This window comes from Grus americana, chromosome 10 (genome assembly GCF_028858705.1).
Source record: "Grus americana isolate bGruAme1 chromosome 10, bGruAme1.mat, whole genome shotgun sequence".
Lineage (NCBI taxonomy): Eukaryota > Metazoa > Chordata > Aves > Gruiformes > Gruidae > Grus > Grus americana.
Window position 1 is genome coordinate 20,424,771 of NC_072861.1, and position 22,403 is coordinate 20,447,173.

The following is a 22,403-nucleotide window of genomic DNA, read 5'->3' on the forward strand; positions in this document are numbered from 1 at the left end:
CCAGTGCTTAGAAGGGGTTAATATTTAATGGCTTATTTATAGTTTATATCTTGCTCAACTAATCTATATTTGCATCACAAAGGTATACAGAATAGCAAAAGCAACATTACAGCAAACCAAAGAATGAAAGATTGCCCAGAGAGCTCCTCTTAGCATAGAGGTGGCTATCAAAATACTCTCCCCTACTTCTTTGACTTACCCACAGTGTCACAAGGCTCGTCTTTGTGTACGCAGAAATCTGTCCTAGAAAGAAAAACAGAACAGAAGTGAAATGTATCCTGTGCCTCCAGACTTCAGGCTAGGAAAAAGCAGTCATGCACAACTCACATAGCACGGGTGTTGAGGTCTGGGGTTTTTTAAACTGCTGTGCAGTCTACATGATGGTAACACAGATAGCAGCATTGATTGCTACTGCAAGTTTACAAGCAATTATGTGAATCAGCTCCATATACTGCAGTCCAATTTCACAGACTTAAGATTTAGCATGTAAAAGAGTACTGCCTCACTCTATGATGTCAGACTTCTTCGGCAACTGGATTAAAACTGAGCCTCTTATTTTCACAAGACAGCTACAACAAAAAGGAGCAGGCACCCTGTGATGCAACAGCACCATCAAAAGTTGGCAGAGGAGATATGTGGGGACACTGCCTGGAGACACAGAACTGATCATGTACATGGAGAAATTCTCAGTTCTTCAGGTTTTTTTTCTTCTTCCACTGGAATAGAAGAAGACAAGAAAGAAGCAGGACTAAGCAGAGAAAGACAGATGTTGACAAGGAAGAAGAAAGAGAATTACAAGATTTGCTAGGTAATAGCTAGGTGAAATAGCTTCAGTTAAGCTTATTACAGTCAGATTTGCCATTTTATGATTTGAATCCAACACAGAGAGGTTCAAGAGATTTCATTAGGTCTCTGTTACTCCCCCACATCTCATCCAGTCTCCCCAGCTCTTGTCAAGGCAGGAAGAGATACTACATATGCCACTGGCACCCACACATCAACCAGGGATCCCCAGAGCTGTATTAAACAGAAACAGAATAAAAAGTCTTGAAGCTCACCATCTAAGTGATGACACTTCATGTGAGAAGATTTTGTAAATGAGATTCCTCATGACAGAAAAACAAGTGTGAGAGGAAAAGTATTTTGTAACTAAATTAAAGGTTTGAATACATTTCAATAAGTACTTAGACCTAAACTTTTAGGAGCTATCTTCACCAGACCTGCTTTGCAGTGATATCCGCTGTGAAGAGGAGCTGGAGAAAAGCATCACATGTACTAAAACATTTCAGAAGCTCCTTAACCCAACGGAAGCTGAGGAACCATAATCTTTATCATTATGGCTTTCCTCACCCTGTGGGGATGCTAGTGAGAGAATCATATTAGCACATTTGGAGTGTGTCATTTGAAATGCCTGAGTCCTCAGTGGGATTTTGAGTTTAAGAGTTTGGCAGGGGGAAGATTAAAAATACTTAGAGAAAGATAATACTTAGAGAAAAATAAATACTTAGAAAAAGAAAATACTTGAAGATAAAAATAGAGAAAGATTAAAAATACTTTTTTCTTGGAGAAAAACAAGAAACTAGAGTTTTTAGGAAAAGGGATTTGAGGCCCAGGACTGTGGCTGATGAACCCAAACCCTTCACATCAAACTCCTTTGAAAGTCACAAATCAAATTGTCAAGGGCTTGGGAGGAGAGAAACAACAACTATTACCAGTTCTTATTAAGCAGACATTGAAAACTAACCATGCTTCAATGCAGAAAAACCATAACAACTATCAAAGTGTTCAAAAAAATCAGACAGGAATAGAACAAAATCAGAAGCTACAACCACACACCGGCCCCAGCTTTCATATTTCACCACAGCCTTACTGTGTCTCGACACCTTGGCATTCCAGCCTTTCCAAAGAAGACTAATGACAGTCTCCTGACGGAGCTGGCACAAGCGCGCGTGCTTGAGTTCCCAGAGCCAACTTGACGGAGGTTTATTTAAGGTCTTATTATGTTATATAAACTGGTAAATCAAACAGATGCTTTTCTTGTGACAACAGATAGCTGAACTATTAGTAGATGGCAGGAGGCCATTGCTAGAAAAGCATCTCTCATCAGGGGCTGGCCAGCTCTGCAAATAAAGCACCGCAATTTTGCTCCTTGTACTCTTGTTCTACACTGAAAGGTGTCTGGCACTTTCAGGCAGCTCCCTGGAGAAATTACCACCATGCCATAAAATGAGGGGTCTCGTAAATGATCCAGGACAACTTGCAGACTCTCCTACAGAGGTGGAACAATCCTCGTCTGTAAAGAGAGCGCTGTGATGCTGTTCTGGTCAGGGAAGGACTTGAAACAGGTCAGCAAGAAGAACCGAACGTAGCTGCCCAATTCACTGCATGTGGGCCTGCAAATACAAAACCTCCTCGGCCCATCCTTTAAACTGTCATAAACACAAGTCCAAGAGACACCATCCGTCTATTCAAAGATCTTCTACCAAAATGTTACACTTTAAATCACCTGGATTTACTGTAAATGTTTTACCCCAAAACTCTGCAGCCAAACAAAGAAGCACATCCAAATCTTTGGTCACAAACAAGATTGGTGGGTCTCAGTCTTCTTCCAAAGGCAAGCAGCCATCCCATCACAAAAACTATATACTGAAACTCCTACAGTCCTTTCCTGGCAATCAGGGGGGAGCCAAAGACTGAAAAGCCATTAAGAAAGACCTATCTCACCTGAGGATCAGTCAGAGGAGTGAGGCAAGATGGCCTCATCATGGCACTGAAACTCATCTGCTTTTAAAAAGGTTTCGCTCAGGTCTCTCTCTGGAGCATTTTTGAGCTTGATGGGATCTATATTTTTGAAGTGAGAGCTCAACATGAATGATACTATAATGATACTCCAAGGATATAAAAAAGATATATTAATATTCATTGCATGTGCAGAGGTCTCTTATCACAGAGACATAAGTTTTGTTAGCAGAATCTTTTACAGAGCTATGTTGGAATAAAACTTTTACTCCAGGAGCTGCAGTTCAAATGCAAGATCTGACCTTATCACACTAAGTCTTGGACAATATACTGAAATCACATGCTGTAGCTGTGAAGCAAATTTACTCTTCACTTTTAGCCACTGACTGAATCAAGCAGGACACGTGTTCTCGTCTTCTAGGGACCTGTGAAATTCTCGGTCATTATCACTTGTGGCACTGTGCAGAGTGTATCCATTAACAGTCTTAAACAATTCCTCTAAAAAAATGACAACAAGTCAGTTGTGTTGTTCAATAAAAATAGCCAGAAAAGAGGAGCTGAAAACTCCTCCTACAGTCACTCTTCCATCTGGCTCCCACGAACTGGAAAAAAATACCTAACTGTGCTAAGCTAAATTCTGCAATTCAAGTCCTTCCTGTAAGAAAGAAGGACAGTAGTTGAACTGTGCAACACAAATAAGAAATATTCTGTTTAATGGCCACTTCCCAGCATCCTTCAAATGACATCTTTTGACCACTTTAACCCTGCAGGGTCATAAAGCTAAAGGACAGAGGAAACTGGTACAGTCAAAAACCTGCCAAAAAACCCCACCTTTCCACACCCATATATACATTTAGTAGCACTACGTGCCCAGTTTCCTTGTTGCACATTGAATTGCTTCACTTGCCCATTTAATGGGAAGGCAAAGGGCTGGAGAAATGTGGAAAGGAGGAGCAGGCTGCAAATGGAATAACTACACCAGTATGTCAGGAAAAAAACAAGTCTTTGCTTAATGACAGCTCTGAATTCTGTTCCTATCAGTGTAGTGTTATTCTTTGCTCTGTTATCACATCACCTGTAGTCTAATAAGTGACCCAAACACCTACAGGCAGGAGGTGAGGAGAACATCAGTATGTCTGAAGATTTCCTACAGAATGCAAAAGACAGACAATCAAGAGGGGAATGTGTTTCAAATGAGACATGCTGCTTAGATCACTAAGATACAGATTCTGCAGACAGAAGTTATTCTGGTCAGCTGCCCATTAAAATATGCAGTACATTATCCATAGATGCCAGAGATCTGAATTTCTGCAAGTTCAAAAACAGAATTTGAACAAGAAAAGTCTGATGATTATAGAGACCACAACAATATACTCAGACTTTCAGGGCCGTAAGAGATTATTCCCACTGTCTCATTTATTTACTGAACTGGACAATGATAAATCTTATTTCACAGACATAGTATGCCTCTTACTGGAACTCAATCAGGTGGATACTATTAAAATCCCACAGGAGGGATATTTGCCACTTAGGTCATCTACTTTTGCATACAAATGAGTATACGGGGAACATCAATTAGAGGTGAAGTTTTGAAAGGCAAGCGTGCCTTGGTGTTTCAAATGAACACAGACAGATTGGAACCCGAGGGATTTCTTCAGAGGTTGACCCCAAAGAATCTGTTTCTAGTCCTAAAGCAGCTGCAGCTGCTGAAAATTCAGCTTCTGCTTTTTCTGGCGCAATTGCTTGTGCTGGACATGCTGTTGCTCCCATATCCTCTACCACTGGTCCATCTGTACAGTCTGGGGAGGGTCCAGGGACACACACACACACTTCCAAAGCCAAGAGTAGAAAAACCTCATTTCCCTGACACAGGAATCAGCTGCTGGGCCAGAAGTCTTCCAAGCAATGCGGCATCCTCTATGCAACAGAAGCAGGATGCGTTAAGGGTGACAAGACACAGCAAAAGGAAGGAAAAAGACTACAAGTACACACTGCTGGCCTATCAAACAGGAAAAATGCTGCTCTTACACACAGCAATGTGCTCTCTGGCCTGAACTTTCTCACAAAATGTGAATCTGGTTTCTAACCTAACCGAACCAGTACTTCTCCAGCTATTCTCTTCCTACACATTCTTTCTACAATTCCTCCTCAGATGCCTGAGTCCAACTCATTTAGCCTGACATTATGCATTCAATTTTATAAGCTGCAGAGAGACTGCACAGATGAAATGCTCTTCTCATTCCCTCCACCCTATGCTTAGAGCACATCAGAAGAGATTCTGTATGCCTCACTTGTCATGCAGGACAACTGGATGCCCAGATGAGTTTAACAAAAATGTAAGTTATTTATTTAGGCCCTGATCCAATGAAGCACATGCTTAACTATAACCAGGATGTGCAGTCCATTGACTTCAAAGGAACTATTCACCCTGTCTAAAATGTTAAGTATCTGTTTAAGTGCTTGGTTGGACTACACTGAATACAGAGGAGAGAGAAGGATTTAGGGGAACTACACATATGTCTGTGAAGGTGCATTCTTAGGAACTTTGCTGGCCCCATGCCCTGCTCACCAGCTATTTTACAGAACATTCACCAAAATCTCATGGACAGTTTGCAATGTAACTATTAACACAATAGACCATTACAATCAGAATGGCAGTTTATGTAAAACCATGTATTTCTACTTACATTGTTGGCAAAGGAAAAAAAGGTGAAAGAGGTGAGTAACATTGAACTGCAGTACAGACATTTCCTGTCTCAAATTGGGGAAGAAAGGGGTACGAAGTAGCGTTTTTCTAGCACATACAGCCTCCATCTTACACTATATTTTTGTGCCTACTTATTCAGAGACTGTTTCTATAACAATGCACTATTCGTTTAGATCTAGTATGCAATCAACTTAAAAGACCATGGATTTGCTACTCAAAATTTATGGTAACTGTGAGGAACATGGGACTTGCATTGTTTTGTGAGGTTGAGCTCAGGTAGTGAAGTTAGAGGAAAAAAGACTACAGGTTAATAGAGACAACACCCTTTTTGCTTACTTTATCTGGGCCATACCCAGATACATCAATAGGTACAGAGCTGCAGGCTGCAAGTAATTTTGCTCAAGTATTCATACACAGATTATTTCACATCTGAAATAAATGCAGCAGTTTTCAAACATACAAACAAATTAAGTATGACACCCCTCCTCTTTCTCAGTTGTGATAGAGGAGGGCTCTTAAAGTGGTTATTTCCTAGGGCAAAGAGAGAGAAAATTAATTTACTTTGTGGTATTCATCTCTCACTTTCTTCACGAGATAATTCCCTCACCACCTCCCCACTACTGACACACTGTCTGCTCCTCTCAGACTGCTCAGTTGATTCATACCTAATTACACATAGGGCACTTGTTCTCAGCTGCATTCTCAATTCCACAGCTTCTTTCTTCTAGGAAGAAGGGCTTATGCTCCAAAACCTCACCTATTTTTTCCACTTATCCCAGCTAGGTTAAGAAAAAATTATCACCTGTGCTACAGCCACATCTTGCCTGTATCCTGACTACGACATGCTATAGAGACCATGACTACGACAGCGCTCTAGTTCAAGAGGAGAGATGCTTTTGCACGACCTTTTAAGTATACACAGAAAGAAGACATCACTTTCATTTGAGGCATCTGAACAGCATGTAGGTAGCAAATGTATCATCGTCAACAGATCTTTTTATTAGATTATTGCTAGACCGGATAACCCCATCATTGACTATGGGCCATTATTGGTTGAAGTAAACAGATAAACCAGACCTTACTATACCTGGTTACAAAAACAGCAGCATCCACAGGAGGGGTGTCATCCCTCGCGCCAGGAACTTGGTTGTTACCAAGGTATTTTGCCCCACCATATTCTTCATTTTGCCATTGACAAAAGCTCTCCAGAGACCTCTCTCCATGATGCCCAATAGACAACTTCGCCTTTTGGGAAAAAAAAGAGATACAAAAGAAGAAATATCAGTCACAGTCTTTACATAAAGAATTAGACCTCTGATGAAAAAATGAGAGGCTCAAAGATATTGATGTGATAGAATGAAAAGTGTGAAACTAACTTCATCTGAGCAGGTGAACTAGGGCCTTTGGAATCCACAGTGTAGATCTGTCATTTGATCTACAGAACAAGCTCCATCATCTGGCAGCAGTCATAAGCTTCTAATACAGCACTACATTCAAGTCTCGTAAGTCTGGAAGTTATATATTCCACACCAGAGCCATGTAATTTTTAGTCTTTGTAACAGTTAACTCCCAAGACTGGTTCACAACTACAAGCAGACAAAGATTTACCAGGAAGAATAAATAAAAGGACTGTAGCTCCTTTCACTCCCACAGCCCCCCTATATTTCCCACCTCTAGTACTGCGTCGTGAAGGGTGGCAGAGACTACTTACAATTTGTGATCATATGGCCAGACATGCCCCACTTCCCCCTCCCACCCCAGCGCAGCCTGTGAGACTGCCACAGTACAATTCTAGCAGCAGGGTAAAAATGAGTTAGAACTCACAGGACGGTTGCGAAGCAAGACTAGTTTGGTCACTCGAATGCTGACTTTAATTCCAAGACTTTGATGTTGAAACATGTTGTACACCTGTCAAAATGCAAAGAAAACATCCACAGCGTATCAGTAACAATACCAAGACCTAGTAATAGCTGAAGGAACTAATTGTGACTAAAGTTAGACGTTTGTCCTTCAAAAAACTGACACAAAACAAACCCAAATGGGTTGTACTACTACACTCAATAAAATAAAGAATTTTTAAGAGCTACTGTGTTATTACTCCAACAGTTCCACATACTACAGTGTAGCTAAAACACTTGCAAAACCAGAGTAGGTTTGCCTCTACTGTACTGCACTGGGCTTCACTACCTGACCAGTTTGTCACAGACTAACCTGAGCAAGATTACGCATTCAAGGACAAAAAACATTAAAACACAAAGCTAAACAAAAAAATACACAAGCTAGTTGCAGAAAGAAAAATACTTTAAACTGGAATAAACAAGAGAAACAACAAAGGAGCAACAAAGGAAAAGAGAGAAATATTCCAGAGAAACTCTAAACGTACACCAGTCTCAGGAACATAGACATACGTTATGAAGCATCCAACTAATATGGATCTTCAGCATTTAAATATCAGAGATATCTGAATACAAGATGAAATAATGGTGTGTTTTAGACTTCAGGAAATAGAATGGAAAAGCAATTTCCCTCTGTTATTTTCATATCTTATATAAGAGAATAGTAATAAGGCAGCACATAATGACACAAGCCTCAGGAAATACAAAAATAGTACCGGAAACTACCTTACTACTTTCTCCAGATTTTGCATTCCAGCTCAGATACTTCACCTCATTTTATAGGTTAGAACATAAGATCTTAATTGATGCCATAATTTTATTCCTCCATTTCTCTGAGTACAAATGCTTTAGCTAGACTATATCAAAAAAAGGTGAGGGAAGGGTTTATTTTAAAAAGGTGTAAAATACCTTTGGACGAATATTGTATTCCCTACTCAGTCAAAAAAAAAAAAAATCAAGACCACTAAAGAGAGACTCTTGACTAATGGGAGGCAGGATTTGGCCCCAGGTAAGCTATACTCCTTACTCACATCTCGTTTGGCTAGAAATATCGCACAGACTCAGCTAACTTCCTACAACAAACCCAAGACATGAACACATTTCGGATATTATGCTTTCAATGCTTGGTATTTTTCCTATTTGTGCAAATACTCAGGAATGTGCTCAGTGTAAGAGTGTTCTTAAGCTCTTCAGTGTTTGGGGTTGGATTTAAGCACACACATAAATGTTTCCTATAATTTAGGCACAGATTGCAAGACAGACGCTACTCAGTATTTGACCCACTGACCTTCAGTATGAACACAATAAGCCATTTATCTTCCCTGGGGCTGGTATACAAATGCATACAAGTGCTGGTACTATTTACTTAGCTCAGGGGTATGTTGGTAGAGTAGCTAAGGCCTCTCACTACAGACCTGGGGGGATAAACTTGACACTTGCAGAGAAGGGCTCTAACAGTTGACCTATGTGTAAATGGAGACCTGGACATTCAGCTGAGAGGGTCAATGGGGCATCATGCTGATCACGTCAATCTCTTATGTACCACTACAGAGACTAACAAACATTTGCATGTGATGGATGCCTTTGATTTACCTAGCTCACTGCTAGCTCTCACCATCCCATAAAGTTTCTAGTCATAAAATCAGAGTACCGTAAACAGTTCTTATCATTAAGCCTAATGGCTGATGGTGCTTGCCTTTCCATCAGAGCAGACAAGCTGCCTGCCTCCAGACCGCGTGCAGAGAGATTCAAAACACCACTGTCTTCAAAAGGTAGTTTTCACTGGCAAAACTTGCACAGTAAGAACCAGCTACTGGAAAGTTTAGCAGGTCATTTTGAAGGCTGTCAGCCCCTCTTCCTTTTCTCTGGTGCTGTCCATCCTAAGGATAACTTTGACTGTATTTGTATTTGCATCCATCAGTGATCTCAGAAGAGCCCAACCTAGCTAGTAGCAGCAACAATCAGACACTAAACCAAAAAGACACTAGGCATGCAGAAGAGGCTTTACTTTGCTTGTTTATTCAAGCTTTGTTTGCTTATTCTCTTAAATGGAGCCCAAAGCCCCAGATAGTTTGTGTTGCCTAGTAGGAATAATAACCTTTCCTTCTGCTAAATAAGCCTGACTGGTACAAGTGGCTGTTCTACTTCAGCACAACTAAAGTATTCAAACACAATCCACCTAGAGAAGAGACAGAGCCTTTCTCATTAGAGATCTGCTCCAGCTAGCTCTGCTTCCCTCCCCCACTCTGAATGCCCCAGAGGCTGAACCAGACTTTTCAGTCCATGAGCTCTGACTGGATTACAAGGCAGACGCTTGCTTCAATGCAGTCAGACTGGTTTCTTTGCACTGCAATCAGTACTTTAATGTATGTACAGGTAAACATAGTGGAACTTGCCTGACACCACAGTGCTGGCCTACGGACTCTGATAATGGCAGGATGCTGATTATTGCTGCGGCACAAATCCAGGTGTATAAGCAAGAAGTGTTTCTCCTGATGTTTTTGGATAGGCAGTGTGCAGAATTTGGAAGATGTGGTGCAAACAAAAGTGGCAGTGCATACTCTGGCCATGCTTATAAGTTGTTTAACTACAACGATGAATCTCTATGTAAACAATTTATTACTGGCAAGAAAGTATGATAGCTAGCAATACCCACACATTGGGGTAAATAACCTCTAAATGAAGTTTTAAGAATTTTTCTCAGAGATGGATAGACAGCTGCCAGAGGAAGAGTAAACCTTTTTTTCTTTTCTTTTTTGTTTCATACAATTCTGTACTGTTTCTCAGAATTTAAAGTATAATCATAAGCTCAGCTGACAAAGACATTAGCACTGTGATTTAAGATGGTCCAGCTCCAGAGCTGCAGGACACTGTCAAAATATCACATTTACAATTTCCAATCGTTCATGAACCAAGTTGAAGAGTGGGGAGACATCTCCAGCTTCATCTGCCTTTGCTGACTCCTCTATTTCTTTTCCAGTTAGCAAAAAATCCGCTGTAAAGTTTTATACAGAAAAGTCTACATAGATTTAGCTGGGAACTGTTCACACTCCACCCACAAATAAACTTGTCTTTCAAAATGAGCTAAGATCTGCAGGCAAATTAGCAGAAAACAGACCTAAAAGTGTGCCTTAAAATTTATCTGCACAAAGCAAACATCACCACATGAACAGCTCTTACTCATTAACCAAGTGAGTACAGGATGTATACTCTCCATCGCTATACTGAGAGGATTTCCTCAATTAAAACAGAGTGCAAGACAGTTCTGCACAAGTGATTTTCCCTTGCATTTAGCCCAGACATCAGACTGTGCAATGGAGACGCGGAGTCTCAGAGGCAACCAGCTACATGGCACTTCAGCTTCTCTGACTAGATGCCTACCAGACCCCGCCCAGCAGCTCTCTCAGAACCCCTCCTCAACGGGACAGGAGGAAAAATAAGATAAAAAAGCTCATGGATTGTGATAAAGAGAGGGAGATCACTTATCAATACCATCATAGGCAAAACACACTTGACTTGGGGAAAATTTAATTTATTGCCAATTAAAATAATTTGTACTGAGAGAAACAAAGATAAATTAGAACAACTCCTTCCCCTCACCTCATCCCACCACTTTTTCCCAGGCTTAACTTCGCTCCATTCCTGACTCCTCTACCTCCTTACCCCAAACCCTCAGGGGGATGGGGAATGGAGGTTGTGGTCAGTCCATAACAGCTCCTCTCTGCTGCTCCTTCCTCCTCACACTTTTCCCTTGCTGCAGCATGGGTCCTCTCCATAGGCCGCAGTTCCTGTCAGGAGAACCTGCTCCAGTGTCAGCTCCTCTCCACAGGCCACAATATTCTTCAGGGAATACCCACCTGTCCCACTATGGCCTCTCCACAGAGCTGCAGGGCAATCTGCTCAGGCACCTGGAGCACCTCCTGCCCCGCTTCCTGCTCTGCCCCGGGTGCTCACAAAGATTTTTCCTCACACTTTTTTCCTCACTGCCTATGCAGCCTTTTGCCCTTTCTTAAATATGTTTTCACAGAGGCACCACCAGCTTTTCTGATGGGCTCCGCTGTGTCCTGTGGTAAGGCCATTGCAGAGCCGGCTGGAACCGGCTGTGGCCAGCACAGGGCAGCTCCAGGTCTCTCCTCAGAGAGGCCCCTGCAGCCCCCCACTGCCAGCACCTTGCCAGCTGTGCCCAATACACTATACTTCTAAATGAAAACCAAAACTGTCTCAAATCACAGTCTTTAAGGCTAGAAGGAACCCGTGAGAACACAACCAGACCTTAAATGACTTGATGAAAACATACAAGACTGAGTTGAGCACAGGTTATTGACAGCCATTTTGGCAGCACACAGCCAGTGTTAAACCAGGCTCTGCAAGGTAGGTTGTGCCCAAAGGAAATGTTATCATGGAATCCAGGTGCCTTTAAAATAAAAGAATTCATATCCATAGGTCTTTCCTGCTAGGAACTGGATTCCATCATGGCAGCAACCACCTTCTTACCCTTCTCGCCCAGCCTACGAGGAAACCATCACCCACAGACTTGGTGTGTCAATGCTGTTCAGACACCATGTCCAGCTGCCTATCATCAGCACATGAGCTAACAGTGCCAAGTGAGATGGCCGAGATAACTGGCACCAGGGGAGGAGGAATGAGATTTCCTAGTGCAGATGTTCTCAAGATTTCCTGCTGCACAGGCAGCATGCATTAATAGAGAGACTGACTCACAGACACCTCCCTTCCCACTCACAATACTGTGGGCCACCCTCCCTCAAGGCTGCAATTGCATCACACCCTTGAGGCTGCTGTGACCAATTCCAACAAGGGAAAAGTAAAAATATTTGGGGTATTTTAGAACCTTTAAAAAAAGAGGCAGCTGGAAACACAAGTATCAGCTGTGTGAAACTAACACACTGCCATGGAACAAAATGTAAAGGTTGCTGGTTTAGGCCATCACCACAGCGCCAGAAAGCAACTTGGCTGGAAGAGCAATGGAGGTTCTTGGTCACTGGGCTACAGAGAAGGGATGTGAAAAGTTGTCAGTGTGGCTGAGGTGTGCTCATGAGCATTGGTTGCCCTGTTGCAGGTGAACTTCTTTGCTGTTTTGAGTTCCATTCTGTGAGGAGTCATCAAAAGTAGAAAGAGTGCTTTGGAAACAGGTATGGTAATGAGTCATAAAAAACAGATATAAAAATGGAGGGTGAAGTGCAGAAGAACAAGAAAAAGAATAAAGCTTGTCTCTGACATCTCCCTCCATCTGCATTTCCCTGACAGAGCCTTACTGCACAGAATGGCCTGGAGAAAACAGAAAAGCTTGAAGCCTGAACTATCCTTCTCCTCCTCCTCCTCCTCTGTCTGCATTCCTCCTGCCTTTCTTTCTCCTTATAGATTTGACATGGAAGGGACAGAATAAATGCAGTTTTGGCATGAGCTCTCCAGGCTTGCCCCAGCATGCATAAAGCACAACCTAGACATGAGGAATTGGGCTAAAAGAGGAACTAAACTACATCAGTTTAATTTTTTTTTAATTCTCAAGAGCTTCCTCTACAGGTGGACAGTGGGAGGGAGACGTGTGTGTTTCAGATGTTTCAGAGTTCAGAACAGCAACCCTGAGGGTAAATTGACTTTTTTCTTTTTTCTTCCTTAAGCGTTGCACTCAAGCAAGAGCCTCCCCATTGCCTTGGCTGCTGGACGACATTTGGACAGCCGAAGCATTAGTCAGGTTACTGAGGTTGTCTTTCACTTGTTTTGAGAAGTGCTATAGGATTTCTAACACCCACCTAAAGCCAAGCTTTCAAATTACCCCATTAAACATTATGAAAAAGAACATATTCATGGCTCTTTATAAGATACAGTTGACATAACTCTTTCTTCTGGGGCTGCTGGAGTGAAAAGAGAAATCTGTAGACAGTGATCAAATATTTATATCCTTTTCCCTTACATCGCTGTCCCCATCATGAAAATTCCAGATCAGGCTAAGGGAGCTGATTATCAGTGGCAGCTCTGGAGCCTTTATGTGCCAGCCCCCAAGAGCACAGAGATATAAATCCATCAATACATGCATGATAAAAATGATTTTATCTGCTTCTTTAATATAGAAAAATCTCTCACAGGGGAAATCCAAAATGAAAAACGATCTGCAGAGTGTAAAATAAGGGTTCAGAGAGTAAACTAGTATTATTCCTAAAGAACAACATAAAAATTTTCCCTCTTAATGACATCCAAAAGATCACTAACTTCAAGTTACTGCTTGCTGCTGCAAAGAGCTTTCACGCTAATCGCCTGGCTTAGCAACAGCTGCAGGAGAACTAACACATACTACAGTAACTTACCACCGCATGCTGTACTCGCTCAGAAAAAGGCAAGCTCAAAACCAAGGCACAGTTGTAATTTATTCCAAAACTCCCAAAAATGCACTTAGGGGAGAAACACACACCCCCCAACCCTTTTTTTTTCAGGTTTTCAAACCCATAGAAAGCAGCTTTTAAATTACTATGTTGTGGTCTTACAAATTCAGACATCTCTGTCTCCAAATGCTCAGAGGGTCCGAGTGGGACTTGGTTTGCAAAGCAAGCTCTGCACAATTGCAAGGAGCCAACAGTCACAACTTGCTGTTCAGGTACTAGCTGAAACCAGTCACTCCTCGGTGTTAAAACCACCATGGTCATGGACAGAACTATCCAAAGGGTCTCATACCTCATTTATCATATGCTTCAGAATAATTTGAATCAGAGTTTTCTCCAGGAAGCTGAAGGCATAAGTCAAAAAAGACCAGCCACAGCAGAGGCCAGTGCAGTTTGCCTGTCTATGAGGACAGAATCTCCTCTGTGCCTTACTGGCCAACTCTCTCCGATGAAAAGAAAACACAAGAGGAAACAAAAGCATAAAACTCCAGCAAGAAAGCAGTGCATGCCTCATGCTTCAGAAACTGCTCCTGAACCAAGCCCAAAATGGCAGCTATTGTGAGCAGATACACAGAAACTCAGGGGAGAAGAAAAGAAAAAGCCGGTGCACTGGTCTTCTAATTGCTGGCTGAGAAACCTGAAGTTCAGTTTAGATGAAGCCATGAAGTGTCGCGAGAGCGCCATAGGACTTCACAGGAAACAGAACATCCATCCAAACAGCCACCACATGGATGACATGCAATGAAAAATTATAGTTGCCAGATGCAGACTAACAGAATGGGTGAGCAAAATAAGCATGTTTTGCCACAAAGGCACTTTGTTTCGGAATTCAGAGGAAGTTCTAAATACTGGCGGCTACTGAAGAAGGGCATGAACGAAGGCAGGAAATGGGAGATGCACTCAAGCCAAAGGATGCCAAGGGGAGACAAGAACTGAAATGCAAACACTGCAACACTGTGCAAAAGCTCAATACCAGGGAAGTTTAACTTAGAAAAATAAATCAGCACATACATATTTAAGTAGCTGATTTTGCATTTCTGTAATTCTGCTGATATAATATCTCTCCATGTCCATGTCCTTACATCCAGCATGCCCATAAACTCACTGCCTCACTGAGGCTGCAGATGTACTTAGTGGCATTTGACAACTTCTTCATCAGCTTAATTTTTTCAACATTATCACAAAGCCATGAGGAATCGTCCATTAGGCAAATCGTGTTGAATCAAATACCTTGCCCAAAAACAAGAAAAGATTTCATTTCAGAGGTGGTGACTTAAAAAAAGTCAACTCAAAGCCCTGGAGCCATGCTTGTTCCTACTCATACATTACAGAGTACCTTAGAGGGAAATTCTTCCATGATCTTGGAAAAATCTGTCTTACAGCTTCAAATATTAGTTTAGTAAATGGAAGAGCTTGCACTTCTACAATGACTTTCAGAAAAAAACAAGTAAATTTAATGTGAATCTATTCTCTGTTCAGGGGGATGGTGAGAACTACAGAATATCATTAAAAACACAGTATTTGCGATATGAAGTACTACCTGTTATTTCTGGGTTGCAAGAGGCATTCGCTGTGTTTCTTAGCTGTTATTCTAGAGGAGGGTGGTGGGTTTTTTTCCCTAAGATTCTCATTTACCAAGGGAGCAATAAACCAGTATTTTGTAATGCTGACTTTTTTCCCGTCAGAAATTCTTGTAACATAAATAGATATTAAATACTTTAAGGCAGATCACTTTATTTAAAATGTCTATAAATATAAAATGCATTAATAAGACCTCTTAATGCTTGTTTTGTGGTTTGACAGTAAACGTAATGGCTTACAGAGAGGAGTTAAGTTAATATACCCCTGACCAGTAATGTTCTATTTGCTTAAATGCAAGCATCCAAGCCAAAATTAACATTCTGGTTTCTTTTAGAGGCAGCCCGCCATCCTGCAATGTAGCTGAATAAGCACTGCCTAATATCATGGGGCAAATCCTGTCCCCCAACTAACAGTCACAGAAGGCTGACAGGAGTTGTATGGAGGCAGGCAGGAAAGAAAGATCCCAAGCAGCCAGGAGTCCTGCATTTGTGTGGTTACACAGAGCACAACTGATCCCGCACCAGAGAAGGATGTAACAGATGCTGCCCTAAGAAGTTAGGGTTGTGCTGTTTTTCATACCACGATTTTACAGATGGGAAACTACCACCATGGCTGGTTCAGGCACTACCCAAAGAGGGTGGCTGAGTGAAGAGTTCAGCTAAGGCCTATCTAAACCACATGGCTATCCAATCTCTCTTCCTGAAATATATTTTCTGAATTATTCTTCAGCCTCTTTTGCTGGGCTGAAGATCAGCTTTCATTATGGCAAATGGAAGGTTAAAATCCCCTTTGATTTCCTTGAATTTCACCTTCTTTTACAACCTCAGAATAAAAGATTTATGCAATGATGCCATCTATGTATTTGCCTATTATTATTCCTCAGTATCTTCTGATCTTGCCAGCCACTTACAACCAATTTCCTCAGGGAGGTGAAGGCCTCAAAGATACTATGTTCCTACAAATGTGGGAATGTAGGTGGCCAGACAAAGGAGACTCACTCTGTCAGTGTTCCTCTGAAGGCTGGAAAGCTGAAACATAAATTCAAATCCTTTCAGACATCAGAAAAACCACCACATGGGTGAGCCCCTAGAAGCAATGACTTAACAGTGGGAAGCATTTCAGCTGGACTTTGCACCTTAGGAGATGTCAGATAAATGTGTTCCTCGGCCAAGAGTCCTCTTCCATGTGCACTCTCTAGTGTCTAATAAAGGAGTGAGCTCACACTACAGCATCAGAACCTAGCTTAAAAGTCCATCAGTCAAATCCATTGGAAACTAAGCTTCAATATTTGTATAGTAAGTGGGTTTAGAGAACCCAACCCATCTATCAGCACCTCTCCACACCTGGCAAGCTGATGTTGCTGAGATGTTCTGCAGTACTCCTCAGCCTGAACAGACAATAGTATTCATGGCCATCTTTTACTTAGGACTTGGTCTATCAGTGTAGTCAACCCTAACAATCTTCACAGGCTGATAAAGCTACACACAACATAGAGATGCACTAATGGCTACACTGAAATAATTGACCTTTTGGTATAAGGATCATCAAGACACATGATTAGACAGATGTTTTGAAAGTCTCACAGCCATAAAGTCCTGTCCCAGCCCCAGAAGAACTGTGGTCACAATGGCAGATGTTTATTTTCTCACTGACAAATCAGTGCAGAACAGATTTTAGGAGGACCCCAGGCTGCTACTGCAAACAAAAAGCATCCATCACCCCTCTCAAGGTCCCAACCATCTGACATAAGGAAGAAACTCAGCCCTGACACATACATTACATCTGAATATGCATTTCTGTTAGTTCAAAAAGTGACTTGAGAAGCAGTTTTGTTCAGAGCGGAATATGACATGTTCTGCCTGTTCACTGCAATGCTGGTATGTGAATTTAAAGGTGGACAACCATGGCTTTGAGAAGAATAAGGCTTTTGTTCCCCCAGCAAACACATCCTTAAAATGCAAGAAAGCCAGAAGGTAGACCCTGAAGTGATGGGTGGCACGAATGGATTTGTTACAAGACGACATTTCCTACAAATCAATCCAAATAAATGTAGAGGCACAATGAAGCCCTATTAAGTGACTATTGTCACAGCATGCTAGAACACAAAATAAAAGGTAGAGGAAGGGACACAGAAAAGCAGCTCGTTAACAGAAAAGACTAGTTAAACAAACTCCTTGCTTAATCAGCAAAGCATTTCACTACAGGAGGGCTCCCCCTCCCCAGTGCTTGATAAAGGAATACAAGACCTCTTAAAAAGCTGTTGTCCCATAGCCAGATTATGCACTGAGCATCCATCACTCAGCTCTTCACTGGGAAGCATGACCAGTCAATTACTGTTAAGAACTCTTATTTTTTTGCAAGCCAATTTGCTGCTCATGAACAACAACAGAGCAGTAGTCAGGAGAATTAATTGTTCCTGGATGTTACAATAGCATGGGCAGAGGAATACAAGCTTCCTCCAAGACTTCCTTGTGCAAATGCCTCTGGAAGGACCCCTGCCGTCCCTAAGCAGAGTTTTCAGTATCCACATCCAATTTAGCCATTATCTCTGTATTGGCACTGCCAACAAGTGAGTGAGCGAGCACTCATGGGGAGAGGCTTTGTGTTCCCTTATCGACTGAGATGGAAGGCTCAACTACTAGGACAGCTAACAAATTAACACCCGCACTTCATAGGAGCTTGCAATTTCAAGCAACTCCTGGCTGATTCTCTGCGGAACTTCTAGAATGCTTCTAAAGCCCAACTCCATCAACTATTCAAAGGTATGATCAGAGCTACTTCATGTAGCACAAGAGGTCCTGGGGTAAAGAGAATGGGGTCATCTGGGAGCTGGGTGATAAGTTTGTCTTGTTTTCTACAGCAAGGGAGGTGGCCATTTTTATTATGTAAAAATCAGAGATTGAAAGTGTTTCTAACTGACATAAAGCTAGGTGTTCTGCTGGAAATCAATATGACTTCTGTCTTCAGTAATGCTTTGACTGCCTGCTATGGCAATGACCCACAGAGAACTATCTCTTATGAAACAGACGTGCCATGGAAGTCTTTAGGAACCCAAGAAGCATCATGTCAGATGACCATCTATCCACTCCAGGATACTCTCTTCCAAGGTAAATCATAGCAGTACAAAAAATGTGGTAGAAAACACCACTCCTGAACAATTATGGAATATTTCCTAATTAAAAACTTGCAATTTTGATTTCAAAAAAGTTTTTTATTGTGATGTCCTTAGGCAAATACGTGAATCACACAGATGGGGGAGAAGAGGCATATAACACAAGAAAACCAAAACCTTTCCTCATACGTCAAGGTCAAAACAGTTACCTAGTTCAGCTGTCAAGGAAGCCAACTTTAGCCTACCCTGGATATGATCTGTTTACTCTTGCTTCTTATTTTGAGAGTAAAGTGCCTACTTACCATATTCATAACTGTGAGGATGAATCTCTGGGCAGCCTCTGCACCATGGTACTGGACCATATCAGCATCTGCCACCACCAGAGTTTCTACTGTGTACTCATTGGTAAGTCGAATGGCATTTCTTCTCTCCCTCCAGTCACTGGTTGATTTCATTTTCTTTTGTCTCTTCTTTTCTAAAAGTCAAAATAATGATTAAGGCTGGCAGATCATAATAATACATTTATACTCTTTTCAGCAAACATTCTTGTGCACATTCAGATTGCAATGACCTCTAATTAAAGTGTCCTTTGCTGATTAAAAGAAGCAACCAAGAGATTCCATTGCAAGTACATCTGTACCTCTGTGTGCAGATTTGTATGAGACCACCAGATTACATGCAAATAGGAAGGAGGATGGGAAAAGCGGAGTCCAGAACAGAAAAAGATTAGCTGTAATTCAAACCAAGAAGTCATGCTCTTGCAAAAAATTCAGAAATTGGAAATCCTGCTCGTGAAAAGTGTAACATTCCACTATAATGGAACAAGTGCTAATTAAGGAAAAATCTGCTGAAGAAAAGTTTAGGATAGGAGACTGTGCTTTGGGATGCAACACTCTAGACTCTGCAGGTTCTCCTTAGCCAAGGAAGTTGTAAGATATTCCTGGAGTCAATATTTCCATCAGTTGCATTTTTACTTGCTACCAGCATTATCTGAGCAATGTAACAGAACACAGGATAGAGTCTCAAAAATTTTAAATTAAAAGTCAGATTGTTTTGGAACATGCATTATTGGCCAACTGCAGAAGTCTCTGGATGAAAACCAGAAGTGCAGAAGGTCAGGCTAGATAAGACCTTCTCAAGCTCTCTTTGCTCATTTATTGCTATTGGCATGAGCACCAGCACCAGCAGCTGCAGTCACCGGCCACCTACGTGCAGAGCTCACATGCCTCTTTATTGTGGTCTGTGTACCAAAAACAGGGGACTCCCTACATCAGCTGATCCTTAATGAACTTAAATTACAAGAACTGGTGAAAAGGACACATTCTAAGGACTACAAAGTGAAGCAGTGGTCAGCTACCGTTAACACAAAAATTAAAACACAGAAGTTAAACCTCCCTTCCTCCAAACTGAGGACTAATGCATTAGTAATTTGTCCACTTCTAAACTGAAAGGTGAAATGTGTTTCACAGCTCAAAGACAGATGTGCAAAGCAGCGGAGGCATGAACAAAGGAGAACTTAAGTTCAGATCTGAAATTGAATCTACTCACTTCATTGCAGTCACAAAAAATGTGTTCATGTTTTCAATGGTAAAATGAAAGAAAAGCAAATGAAGTCATTAAAACAAATTTACAAACTGCCAAGATTCACTGAAATTACATCTGCTTACTGCTCAGCCTGCAATATACTATGGATAAGATACTGACACTCATATTAATGCTGATTTCTTCCAATGAAAAAGGAAGCAGAAGACACAGCAGGTCCCGAAGCAGCATAAACACAACATTCAATGCAAAAGTGACATGGGATAGACCATAATGGCTGATCAGACAGATACCTCTTAGGTCACACTACACATGCTGCTCACTTCCCAGAGCAAAGAATCCCATTTTAATTTTCTGTAGATTTAACTTGAGACCCTGTCTTAGCAAAGCACCATTCTGCAGCAGGCAGACGTGAGTTAGCATTCACTGATCCTGTTTTTCCACAGCCTGTTTACCAGCTCCCTTACATAAGTCAGCTTGAATTTCCCTTCTTTTCCAGGCTGGTAAATGCACTCACATCCAGATCATCAGTTTTCCCTGACTGACCCTCTTGTATTCAGGGTGATAAACTCCATTAGCTGTAAGCCCCCCCCCAGAGCCCACCTGAAATGGACTCTGCCTTCTGCTCGTTCATACATTTTCTGTCTTGTCAATATGCACATTAGCATGTGTCCATCCCATATCCCTATTCTGAGCTGTCTAGCAGTCATCCAGTATAGCTCTGCACATGCTTTTCTGCCCAAGGCATCAGCTGTCAACACTTGGTACATATTTTAAACTGAGAAAACAACCATGAAATTTGATTTGAATCTCTTTAAAAAGAGTTTGGAAATATCCCCCCAGGGTCTAAAAAGGCAGACAGGAGCCCATGGACAAGCAAAAAATGAAAACTTGGGGTGCTCATAAATAATGGAAGCTACATGCCAGCAGCAAAGATGAAAATAACCAAGTTTCAAGGCTTGTTTTCACATGGACTGCAAGACAGCTACAGAAAAGTGTGCAATGATGACAAAGCTGCCACAGAGCAGGGGATCTTTATGTTTCTAAAAGGCAATAAAATAAAATAGAGTGACTATACCAGAAGGAAGGAAAGATGAATGCACCTTCAATTTGCCAACTATAAAATGGAGATGACTTCACCAAACTTCTGTGAAAAAGCTCCCATGTTTGTTCATTTCATTCATCCACCCATCCCTCCCTCTGCATAGCCATGCATCTTTAGCTGCAGTACTTTCAAGGTTATCATTTAAATACCAAGGGAGAAAGCAGAGAAAAGTGAAGAAAAGGCAAATTATTCCAGTAAGAACATAGACCTTTTGAGTCTTACTGCTGGCAATCAGAACCTTCCTGGAAGTAACAGCACTTCCCCATCAAATTCTTATTTTGGTAATTCCCTAATAAATTAAAATTAAAAGTTTTCAGCTGGTGTAAATCTCCTACCTATAGAGAAGTTGCTCTTATTGGGGGCTAGGCCTAGACTCAAATACGTCTGGGCCTGGCATTGCATGAACTGTGTAAAAAGGCTTAAGTGGAAGAAAACAAATTCAGAGTACTCTGGGTTTTCACTTCAAAAATCTCCTTTTTGGTGGAAAAGAAGCCACTTGTGCCAGAGGAGGAACCCACTGTGCTGGACTGTATCTTGCACTCTGGGAAGAAGAGGTCATGCCATGGTCATTTGCCGTGGGATTGCCCAGTGTGGTCACTCCTCCAGAGGCAGATGAAGGAATTGGCGAGGCTTTGCCGATTCAACTCGGCACCTCTTTGCAGAAGGCAGCTGTACAAAACTCTGAAAGGTGTGATTTCTGGAGAATGGCAGCGTAAAGGGACTCCTGGCAAATTGCTGGGTAGTCTTGGTTCACACAAAGCCTCTGGCCCCCATTCCTCCATGAGTTTTACTTGAAGCTGTGGATTGGCTGCTTTCCACTGGGTGGTAGGGATTAGAGGTTGTGTGTGGAAAACTACCACCCCACAGGCTTGCCTAGAAACACGGCCAAAGTGACCTAACTTAGAGAATCTGGGCTCATACTCTCATCCTCTCCCTCACGTTCTCCAAGCGTAAGCTTACCAAGCACTTAAAACAGGCAACATGTAATGGGCTCAAGGGAGTGTACAAAGAGCTCAGGTGGTCACCGATGATATGCCACAGAAGAGGTAAGGCAAAACAACACAAACTACTTGAACAGAAGAGTGTGTGTGTGTGTGTGTGTGTCCCTTTTTTTTTTCTTTCCCTTTTTAAATTTGTAGCTCCTTTATAGGGTAACTTTTCTTTATTCTTTCAGTCCTTTTTGTCCTTGCAGAGGGCTACTTTCAGAGTGGTCTCTATTTGCATCTTCCTGCCTACCACACATGCAAACAATTTTTCCAGCATAATCAAGCACATGGAAAAAACACAACTATCATTTGCATGGATGAACCATCACAAACATAACAAA

The 22,403-nt window shown here is 41.7% G+C and overlaps 1 protein-coding gene across 2 annotated transcripts in view; it reads right to left on the reverse strand.

Moving 5' to 3' along the window:
• Positions 1-22,403, reverse strand: part of ADAMTS17 (ADAM metallopeptidase with thrombospondin type 1 motif 17) — a 197,388-nt gene that overhangs the window by 150,766 nt on the left and 24,219 nt on the right. For both annotated transcript variants that reach the window (XM_054837482.1, XM_054837481.1), the window contains exons 4-7: positions 18,732-18,904; positions 7,271-7,354; positions 6,534-6,691; positions 200-243 (exon numbers count right to left, since the gene is read on the reverse strand). In XM_054837482.1, coding sequence (XP_054693457.1) covers positions 200-243; positions 6,534-6,691; positions 7,271-7,354; positions 18,732-18,904 — 459 coding nt within the window. The remainder of the gene's footprint in view (positions 1-199; positions 244-6,533; positions 6,692-7,270; positions 7,355-18,731; positions 18,905-22,403) is intronic.